This window comes from Cyprinodon variegatus, unplaced genomic scaffold, assembly GCF_000732505.1.
Source record: "Cyprinodon variegatus isolate N-32 unplaced genomic scaffold, C_variegatus-1.0 Scaffold146, whole genome shotgun sequence".
Classification (NCBI taxonomy): Eukaryota; Metazoa; Chordata; class Actinopteri; order Cyprinodontiformes; family Cyprinodontidae; genus Cyprinodon; species Cyprinodon variegatus.
In genome coordinates this window covers 860,843-872,218 of record NW_015150599.1, presented here as the reverse complement: position 1 = coordinate 872,218, position 11,376 = coordinate 860,843, and the positions used below count along the sequence as shown (strand labels likewise).

Below are 11,376 nucleotides of genomic sequence, written 5' to 3'. Positions count from 1 at the left end.
TACGCTTTGTAATGTGAATCATGAGTTTCTTATCTACAGCCTGAAATGGGTTCAGCTGCGACATGTAATGCATGAAGTGCTGATGCAGTCAGAGTTTGTAATGGTCTGAACTACATCAGCTGGGAGCCAATCAGTGCAAATATGGCTTCATTATGATGTACAGCTTAGATATGGATAATAAAACCTATTTGCCTCGAGGCGTTCACTGCCTATTAGAGCAGATAAATTATTCATGTGGTGAAAAAAATCCACAAAACAAACCTTTTTTCTTTTTGTTTAAGTAATAGCTTTTGGCTTGAATAAACATGAAGAAGTTTCCATCAAAGGATAACGTCTAATCAGTAGAATCTCAGTTTGTGGAGGCAGCATACCCATTCCCAGGTGAGTCCCAATGATGCAGTCATCGGAGCTCCTATCTCTGACGATGCTGCGATAGGATGACCCAGTCACACGCATGGAGCTGCTTCGTTTGTGGTGCTCTGGAGCTCCATCAGGATCTAACAACACTTCAACGCACAAACAGGAAATCAGTAACTATGGTTGGATCTCAGATCATCTGCTCTGAAACCTGGTTTAACATTTTTATTATCAAAAAGTTTGAAACGTTCAGTCATTTGAGGGGCTCCCATTCCACTTCTAAATAATGCATCACTTTTCTGTGCTATAAAATCCTGGATAAAGACTCTGAGAGTGTGTTCATAATGTGAAGAAGCTGAAGCTGCATCCCTGCTTGTTTTCTCCCCCCCGGGCTGTGGGTTCTGGCTCACCACTGCTCTTGAAGCCAAGGAAACGGGACAGTTTGCTCTGGCAGCGCTCCTGTTCATCGTAGGTCAGGAGCTGGTAGATGAACTGCCAGATCAGCTGTTTGGCTGGAGTATCCAACACTGGAAAGATGTCGACGATCAGGGTGTCCACGTTCCTGTGAAAACACCACACAGTCACACTCGGGCTCTCCAAGTGATCACTTCCTGTTCCCTGCTAGTTGACGGTTGAACACAAGGCCTCTGCTGATCTGCGGAGCTACTAAATGAATAAACCAGAGATGTTGGGTTAAAGCTGTTCCTTCGTTCTTTGGGGAGTGGCGGCCTAATGGTTAGGGCATAGGGTGTGGATTCCTGAGGTTGTGACTTCGACACCCACTCCCACAGACTGCCTTTATGGCTCTCTGAGCAAGACCCTTAACCCCTGATTGCTTGATGGGCGCCCCACGTTGGCAGCCTACTGCTTCCCAAGGGGGTTGGTTAAATGCAGCGGTAAAATTTCTCCAATGTGAGATCAATAAAGTTCAATCATTTTTTATCATCTTCTGCTGACCTGTGCTGGAAGAAGGTCTCTAAGGCCTTGCAGACGGTGTATCTCTCCTGGATGGTGAGCAGATGCTCCAGCTGCTGGCTGAAGGTCCGCCCATGAACCTTAATGCTCGGTGGAAGGATCTCCGCCACCCACCGCAGGGAGCTGAGGGCCGGAGACCTGCTGGGCGTGGAAGGACGAACACATCAGGCTTCCTGCTTTTATGAACGCAGAGATTCAAAGAACAGCCCTGGCTTCACCTGGAGCGAGGAACCATTGTTGGAGCCAGACTCTGAGAATCCTCTGGGTCAGTTTGGTCTGAAGAAAAGTCCGACGGACCCTCCTCCACCACCAGAGAGGGCATTGCTCCGCTGCCCTGCAGCATCGACACCACCTTCTCATGGGAACAGTTTCTATAGCAAAGATGAAGTGAAAACAGGAAATCAACATCATATTCAACTCATTTCTTGGATAAATAACTGTTATTTTAGTCCAACCAATCAAAGAGCTGAAAAAAAGCAACACATAAACACATCTTAGCTGCTCTTATGTGCCAAATTTTCGCTTTGAAAGTGCTGCACTGTTGGCCTGATCACCTGCTACAGCAGCGGCCTGCTATCAAGGAGAGCAGACAAATTATACAGCATCAGCTGAACGAGGCAGCCATGGGAACAGCTCTGCAGATCCCAGCTCACATGGCTATCAGGGTGGCAGAGTGAGTAATGATTCTGGGAATGGTGCTATATATCCAGATAAAGCAGCTACATTTAAGTCCATACGGTTTGCAGTGTTTGTTTTTTCTTCATATTTGATCTCCTCTCTTTCTGCCCACACTCCTGTTTGAACTTTCAGCTGAACTTTAAGAACTTGTGAAGTACCACAAGGCCTCCCACAGGTGAGGACGGTTTATGTAAAGACTAGGATCACATGCATCTCTCCTTGAACACGATTCCTTCACTACCTTTGATTACAGCTCCACACTAATCACTGTTTTTATGCGAGCTCTACCTATAAAAGATTAAATGGACCTTTGGTTCTGGAAATAACGACAAATTGGAGGCTTTGGTTAAAAAAAATATTTCTACAGCCCAACGGGGGGCGTCTGCTGTGGCTGCAATGAATGGATGAAAAATCATCCTAAAGGACGACCTTCTGTGGAACTAGAAATCAGATTTCTGCTCTAAAAACAATAGAATAAATTTTGTGTATTCATATTCTGTTGGACCAGGGTTCGGTTTGTCCAGAACATCTTGGTCCCGCTGCTGTTTATGCTTCATTTCTTCTTCACTGACTCGCCTCATGTATCAGCTTTATAAGCTGTAGGACTGTTTCTTGTCTAAAGGGTATAAATGATGGCCTGATTCAAAACCACAATTAAGTTGTCAGTGTTTGAAAAGTGAGATTTGAACATGGAAAAAGTTTTTTTTAGATTTAGATATGAAATCACTTAAAATATTATAAAATAGTTTAACATATTTATCTTTCCTATCAAACTAAAGCTATTTAACAGATTAATTACACATGGGTGGAAATATCTATAGCCTGTATTTCCTGCAATATTTATAAATATGGCTTAAGGAGAATAAAAATAATATTTTCCTCAGAATATTGAATAAAATAATAAAAAAATGTTTTATAGCATAAATGTCTAACGCTCACAAATCGTTGGGAATAATTTTAAATTTCCAGGGAGTTTTTTTTCACAGAGTGCTTTATGCCACATGATCATAGGAAGTTTAAAGGAAGGAAAAGATGCAACAGATGGAGCTGCAGCCTTGAGAGGATTAGCAAACAAATCCATCTAGGAAGCTTCCTAATGAGTAGAATGAGCAGTTTTTGTATTTAAAGTAATATTCTTATATACTGAAAAACTGAATTTCAGGTTTCTATTTTCTATAAACTGCAAACTTTAAATTAAAAGCAGTAAAGGCTTGAAATATTTCACTTGATGTGCAATAAAGCTTTATAAAATAAGAGGTACTCTTTCTGAAATAAAGGAGAAAAAAAACATTAAAATTGTTCATAATGCGCTACATTTGCGACGTGCTATCTTAAGCAAATAGTTAACATTGTTCATATAATTAAGGAAACATAGTTTAAGTGATTCAGAATGGGTTCTGCCTGCTTTCATACAAGAGAGGTGGAATAACAGAAGGCGGTAAATAACAATATTACATAACAGGTGTTACTGGTCCTCTGCTCCCGCCAACACTGACAGCAGAGTGGAGAACAAAGACAAATAAAAATATAAAAAGGTTCTGATCTGAAGACTTTTAAAAGTCTTAGAGGTCATTAAAACCACTGGGATGAAGGGATATGTGGGAATATAGAAAAACAAACAGCGGACCTCCTTAAATTAAGTTCACAATGTACTGATAACTGAGCTGCACTTCCAGGCAACAGAAACAGTTTTTCCCACCAGAAGCTTTCAATAGCATTGGAATCTCTTTATATTTTTCTGCTAATTTGCTCTTTCTATTGGCTTTTTTCACTGGATTCACCAACTAGAGCTGCACTGATATAAAAATTGTGTCCGATATTAACCGATATTTAATTCCTACCCTTTTGACACCATGAAAGGCGAAGTACAAAGCTGACTTTGCTGCAGTTAAAAACCCAAAAGCTGCATCACAATCAGTCACATCACCAAACATCCACCCCATGACCAAACCCCCTCCCCTCTCCGCCTCTCAAAGAAAAACAGCAACTGCAGGAAAATTTATTTCAGCTCAGTTTTACTTATCGGACCGATTCTGATATTAATGTCAATATATGGTGCATCCCTACCATTTCTAGATCTGTGTTGGATTCTGCAGCTTGTATAAAATGGTGGAAGGATTATAAAATATATAATTATAACTTATCCGTGCATCCAGCACAATGTTATGAGAAGAAGAAACCCTCACCTATGATTGCATCCTGTTGATTTTATTTGAAATAAAAAAAGTATATATTTTTTTTTATTAAAGTTCTTTATCTCAGCTCCCTGTGTGTGCATGTCACCTATGTTATAGAGTTGAACTCTTTGTTAACCTCTCTATGTCAGGCATTCATTATATAAAATAATCTAAATTAAAAGCAACATGATTTTTTTTTTTTTTTCTTTTCCTTACAATCAGTTTCCTGTAATACCAAGCATAAACTAAAATGTTTTAAGTCTCTTGGCTCTGTGGTCATGTTCCAAATCATGTGATCTGGACAAATCTAAATATGCTTTAAAGTTTGCAAACCAAACCGAGTCTGAACACTGGATCTTTACCAGAGCTCTGAAGACAAACCTCATGTCCAGTCCGTTGAGGAACAGGATGCGGTCGCCTGGTTTCAGTCCACATTCCTCAGCAGGACTATCTGAGAGGGACAGGGAAACAACAGAGAGGACAAACATCAATCGCTGGATGCAGGAAGAACCCGAACAAGGTGACGAATCTGATGCTGTCAGTCTCTGTCTCTCTGAGAGCAAACAAAGGCCATCAAACTGGAGCTCCATGTCAAACGGCGTTACATAAAGAAGCGGCTGCTGCCATCGCCTCCTCATCTGTCAGCTCTACCATCTCAGCAGACTGACATCTGTTTTCACATCAGCTTCACCGACTCTAATTTCAGCTTTAAGACTTCATAAGTTTTCATTCTTCTCTGTCTTTAATCACTGAAGGGAAGGATGTTCAGCTCACGATGATGAGACACGCCATCCACCCCCACCATCTCCATTTCAGCCTCCATAAGGCCCACTGAGTCAGCGCGCTCCGGCACATATCGGTGGGTGATGATGGTGGGCGAGCTCAGTGCCGTCATCGTCCAACACAAACACAGGAGATACAGAGATACAGAAGCCCCTCCCTCCATCCAGCAGATTCTCTCAATAGCAGCTTTATTTCTGCTGCTGTCATCTCAGTTCATTAAGAAGCTTTTAAAGTCGCAGGTTAGTTTAGGGACGGCAGCCTCTTACATAATGATATTAAATGTGACGCTTCCATGTGTTCGGATCTCTGTGTCATATTTTCCTCTGCAGGGTTTGATTGAATAGATGAAAATTAAAAAAATTAAAAAGCTTAAACCCTGGAAACTACAGAATAACTTTTGTCACTTTAAAGTTCAGTGGAAGGGTTTAAACATCACAAACACATGGCGACAAACTAACACAAACTAGCTTGTTACCATAAGGAGGAAATTAAAACAAATATCCACGGACTGCAGCTTTTGCAGGTTTGCTTTAGTGAAACATCAGTTTTCAAGCCTTAGATGGATTTTGTTCTGGACTTTAACCAGACCATTCTGAGACGTCCAGGTCCTGGTAGGTCTGCAGGTGGTCTGTCCTCACTCCCTGTTCTGATTATTTGAAAGGAGCTCTGGACGTGGTTCAAAGCTTGAGATACTTTTGATTGCCCAAAAGTGGAACTCACAATAACCGATTAAAAACTATTTAACTAAATCTTTTAATCATTTAATTCTTAGGCATTTTATTCTTTCCATCTCAGATTAAAAAAATAAAAGAAACAAGAACACAAATTTGTTGCCTGGATGTAAGTAAGGAATTGAAAAAAACACAGAATAAAATCATATTATAAACCTGTATTTATAAAACTGGAGCTCCCCCGAGTAACTCCCTTATAATAACATTTAAACTTGATGAATTGGGAACAAAATACAGGACAAAATTTATAGTCAGACTGACTTAATTAGTTTTACTTTGTCTTTATCAAAACCTCTGAGCTGCTTTAATGAGCTCTGATAGATCAGTGTGAAAAACAGGTTGTTCTCCACAGAACAGGAAAAACTTCTCATAAAAGAAAACCGATCCCAGCCCTATTTTATTTTACAACCTAAGAATTTCTGTTCCCTCTGCAATGTACTTGCGGACCACTAGGGGTAAACGTACCCCCCTGATTGGAAATCACTGTTCTAAAGAACCTCTGAGGACAGACCTTGAACAGCTGCTGTTGGACGAACACCTGGACTAAATATTTAACTAATTTCTGAAGTTATGTAAGAGTGGATTTATGTAAATCCCTTTATTTTCCCACAATGGGGGACAATAAACCCATCCCCTTGGGGAGCAGTGGGCTGCCATTGTGTGGCGCCTGGGGAGCAGTTTGGGGTTAAGGGTCTTGCTCAGGGACCTATAGTGGCAGTCTGCTGGAATGAGTGGGATTTTAACTCAGAACCTCCAGGATCCAAGTGACTCCCATTTATGTAAGGGAACACAGGAAAATGGGCTGAATTCAAATATAGACCACACTTTTCCGATTTTTATCAGTAACATTATTAAAATCTGATTACTCAGATTAAATGAAACCCAGGCAGCCATTATCCTTCCACTCTTTATCGACTCACACTGTTTTGGTTGATCACATAAAATGACAAAATGAGAAAAGTTCAAGGTGTTTGAATACATTAAGAAGGAACTGCAAATGGGAAAATGTCTCCAAAATCCCTTAATGCATTTGTGTGGCATTTACCAACAGCCAGCATTGATGGAAACAGCTGCTGCTGCACAGCCTGTTCCCAGTGTGTTCCCCTGAACATTTCACTGGCTGACTCAGACTAGTTCACCTCCTGGAACGCTCACAGGAACACCTCCCTGTTCCTCTTTGAATGCTTTCTGCCTAAAACCACAACAGAATCAGCCTCCTCCCTCTTCAGCCCACACACTGGAGCGTTTGGGTCAAAGCCGCTCGTGGAAAAGGGAACGGCTCGTGAGGTTCTTACGGCGGCGTGTTCTGAAACAGAAGCAGTACCTGGGATGACGGAGTCGATGCAGACGGGAGCGTGACCTCGCAGCGTGAAGCCGAAGCTCTTTTTCCCTCTGTAGACACGGATCACCCTATAAAAACAATCCAGACAGAGAAGAAGAGAAATCCTTCAGATATGAGAATTTACTTTGTTAAAGGTTTCATTTCTATTCAGCAGTTTATGATAATCACTACAGAACAGCACTGCTGCTCACATTATTCCGGTAAACATGAACCTTAATATTAAATGCTGCAGACTGCAGCATCTCCATCTACTCATGAATAATGCAGGTATGAAGTTAATACAATATTGGAACCATAGGTAAAAAAAATAAAACAGACATCTAGAAAATAAACTGAACAACTTCATAAAAAACAGAAAATATATATCCTCAAATACTTTAAATATAAGCTAATATTTGGCTTATTTAGACCTTAGTTTAGGGCAGGCATCCCCAAACTCGGTCCTCAAGGCCCCCCGTCCTGCAGGTTTTAGAGGTCTCCTTGCTCCAGCACAGCTGATTTTAATTGAAAGCTGATGGGGATGCTTGGTTTAGGGACTCAAGCCATCATACAGAATAAAACCCGGATTATATTGTCATTATTTATTAATAACATTAGCTTGAAGCTGTTCCTAAAGTAAGACTGACCATAAAATAAATGATATTAGAAGGTTAAGTGATCAGGTCTGTGTCTAGCCTGTAGCGGACTGCTTGACACCTGTTGTTGCCATGGTGATGTGGAGGTTAGTACTTTTAGTCTCTACTCTGTGCTTGTAGAGTAGAGATTTTTACAAACAAATTTGTCTTTTCTTTTTAACAAATAAAAAGTGCAGCAGTCTTTATTCAGCCAGCTAACTGGCAGTGTGCAGGAATAGGTGGGGGAGGGGAAAACACTGCCTCATTCTGTTCTCGGTAAAACAGAAGTAAAATATCTTCTCGCTCCTGCAGGTTTTCATTTAAAGGATTTGATCCGTTAACGGTACGGTGGAAACAGCTCCAAACCTGGAGAACCAGTTTGGTTTGGTCCCCTTTAGACCTCTAAATCAGAGGTTCCTGAATGTTTTCAAATGTTTTCTTATAGAATATGATGAACTTTGGCCAGCTTTTTGTGTTCAGGCTGGGAAGAATTGGTCAGAAGATAAAGATTAATGATAATTTTTTATCCCACATTGAATCCATTTTAGAGTTTCAAGCAGGATAAATGAATAAAGAGAATTGGGTGAGTTTATAACCAAACTTAAGCCTAAAAATCCTACATGGCTGCTTTAATAATAATTAAATATTAATTAAATCTAATCTAATATTTTTTTCTCTTACATATAGTCTCTTGTATATAATTTCTAAAGCATAAAATGACAATTAGCTGTAAATGGTAACTGAAATTAGCAGGTTACACTTCATATAATTTAGCCAAACCACATAGTTATAGATAAATAAAACATAATAAAATTTCACAACACGTTGCCATGGAAACGGTTTAAGGCAACATAGCCTGAGCGTATATAAACAGAGGGAAACCTGTTCTCTGGCTACTGCAGCTCCAGGCTGTTATGTAAGATGAGCTGAGAGCAGAGAGGAGCCTGAAGACCTGCGTGTCTGAGACGCTCCAGCTTTTCCTGTCTGCATTCACACCTTTTCATTAGGAAAAAAGATTCATCTGGATAAAATCAACAGAGATATTTAGATATATATCATTAAATTCCAGATCAGACTTTTAACTCAGTTTCTCATTATTTCTGCCTTTTTTTCTCTCACACCTCTCTCTCTCTCTCTTTGCAACCCTGTTTCTAGATGGTTCCTAACTGCTGGGTTCTGCAGGGAGAGAGTCGTGTTAACCCAACACCATCATCTCCCTCCGATCTGCTGTGTGACATATGCAGCTACAAGAGTTCAGTCTTTCATGAATAGAGACCATTACCACGAGTGTGGGAGTTGCTGCGTTATTCATCGGACAGCCATGTAATCAGGGTGTTAGTGGGTGGAGGATGGGCAGGAGAAGATGTTCAGTGTTCCATGAGGATCAGCTTTTAGCAGCTTCCCTCCATCCTTTGATGCTTAGATCAAAAAATAGTTAAATGGGGAAGTCATTTAAAAAGTTGATTCCTTGCATGAAGAATTAACCAAATACACAGATAGAGCTTTGATTTTTTTTTATGTATAAGCATCATATAGACAAAATATGTATCATATTGTAAACAGTTATTGATTTATCTGCTACTACTTTATACTAATAAACAAAATTATTTTTCTTTACTACTGTAAAAATCTAAAAAAGATCTTTGTTTTAGTTTTCTCTTTTATGCAACTGGATTTTTGTGGGTTTTTTTTGCACATTTGGAAGTAAACAAGCATTGTAATAGTGAGTAAAATATGCATTTCAATATGAATATATTATTAAACATATATTTAAGATTGGTTAATGTTAACATATTTTGATAAGTTTGAATAATTTCAGATTTATAAAAATGGAAAATTTAGCAAAATCCAGTTAAATGAATGAATCATTTGATTTATCTGTGTAGTTTTCCAGCTAAAGCTGGATTATAAATAGTTTATAAACAATTGTTTTAATGAGAGGGAGCTGGCAGGAGAAGCAATAAACCCAAAGAAAGATTTCTGAGTTCTCCTCACAGACTAACTTGTTGCCACTCTGGACCAAAGTCTCTATAAAAAAAGCACCATTTCATTTCTATAATGAACCAGATTCTACCTACCTCTGATTGGGACCGAGTGGGGGGTGTGTGGGTACCCCAGACCCAGATTTTCTTACGCCCCTCTCCTTCTCTGGTTCCCCTCCATCCCTGGGCACAGAGCTTGCCCGCTTGGACCCGTGTCGGCGGTCGGAGTGGTCCTCGCTCCGACTGCGCCGGATCCTGCCCTGCGGCTCGCTGATGCTCTTGCTGCGACAGAGTCGGTTGATCACGTTTTGGGAGACGGCCTCGTCGAAGCGTTGCCGGTGCTTCTTGGGGACGAAGATTCTGGCGAACATAGCAGCATAAGAGGAAGACAAATCTGAGATTGTTTAGATGTTCTATCCACTGAAGGTAGCAGAGAACTGAAGGGAAATCCAAAGAACCAGTTCAGTCCATTCTGGAAACATGCATGAGAGGTGATTAGAAGAAGAAATAAAGATCAGCTGGAACTAATTCAACTCAACAGGCTTCCCCTTCATGTCTGAGAACAGGAGCTTCTGACTGGCAGGTGGGAAGCTGTTTTCCCTGGGGAGACACGCTGAATTTGAAGCCAGGGGGAAAGATGAAGAAAAAAAAAGGATGAGAAACTCTCTGCTTGCTGGAGTCAGACTGCTGCAGCATGAAGTACCACAGCAATAATACAGCAGGAGGAAAAAGGTGTGGGAGTGAGCAAGCTTGGGATTTCTCTTCCACTCAGCCTTTCTATCTCTCTCCATCCTCCTCGACTCCTCCGCTTCCGCCTGCATCTCACCTTCCTGTAGCCGTCTGTGGGGGCACAGAGCGGGGAGCGCTCGGCGACCATTTTGGCAAACAAAAATATTGCTCCATTGTTTTTATGGCTTCATGGTCTGAATATGTGGACGTTTCCAGTTTCAAAGAAATGAACCTGTCTGTACCCTTTGCATCAAAGGTGAAAGGTTAACAAGAGTCTTTATGAACTAATGAATGAAGCCAAACACCAGTAACCATGTCAACCCGGGAGGAGGAGGCTATTCTATCAGCATCTTGGCAGAAACATGATGTTAACCTCCACCTTCCAATTATAAGCACCTGTGCTCCATTGGAGCAGGCAGCTGTTTCAATGTTCAACCATCTAGACTGTTAACTTGGAGCCTTTCCTCCATCTTCCATATGCACATCGTGCAACACATCAGTCTCTCAGGTAGCTGAACGACCCAAACAACTTTATCCTCCTCATGTCGAGGTTGAATGAGAGCAAAGTGTGAACATCTCTCTGAACAAACAGGCCTTCTGTTTCCCTCCTACACCAGCCTACTTTGTTCTGACTCCTGATTAGCTGTTGATCGGATGAATCAGCCGTAAACGCTCAGAGTGTGGGGTTTGAGAAAAACAACACCAGGCGAACAATTAGCAACGAAGCCGCTGTCGGATCAGAGGGAGAAGCTGCAGACAGCACCACACAGCTTGGCCAGCAGCTCGTTAAGCGCCGTCAACAGTTCCAGCTGCTAAATAAAGTAATTAGGACACTTTTTTTTTTTTTTTTTAAGAGCGTTAAGCCCAGAGCTTGCTAAGAGTGTCAATTTGTTTTATTGTTGGAAGAGTTAAAGTTAAATGATGCTTTCTTTGGATAGAAATTTCTAATTTACAAACTTCTGCAACTTCCTTACAGATTTTCTTTTTCTTCTTTATCACATTAAAAAC

General features: G+C 40.8%; 1 protein-coding gene across 1 annotated transcript in view; it reads right to left on the bottom strand.

The window, feature by feature from the left end:
• Positions 1-10,302, bottom strand: part of grid2ip (glutamate receptor, ionotropic, delta 2 (Grid2) interacting protein) — a 23,892-nt gene extending 13,590 nt beyond the window's left edge. Inside the window, exons 1-6 of the mRNA XM_015377038.1 lie at positions 9,736-10,302; positions 7,026-7,111; positions 4,569-4,638; positions 1,551-1,703; positions 1,315-1,470; positions 768-919 (exon numbers count right to left, since the gene is read on the bottom strand). Of these exons, the coding sequence (XP_015232524.1) occupies positions 768-919; positions 1,315-1,470; positions 1,551-1,703; positions 4,569-4,638; positions 7,026-7,111; positions 9,736-10,010 (892 nt within the window). The 5' untranslated portion in view covers positions 10,011-10,302. The remainder of the gene's footprint in view (positions 1-767; positions 920-1,314; positions 1,471-1,550; positions 1,704-4,568; positions 4,639-7,025; positions 7,112-9,735) is intronic.
• Between the last annotated feature and the right edge of the window lie 1,074 nt (positions 10,303-11,376).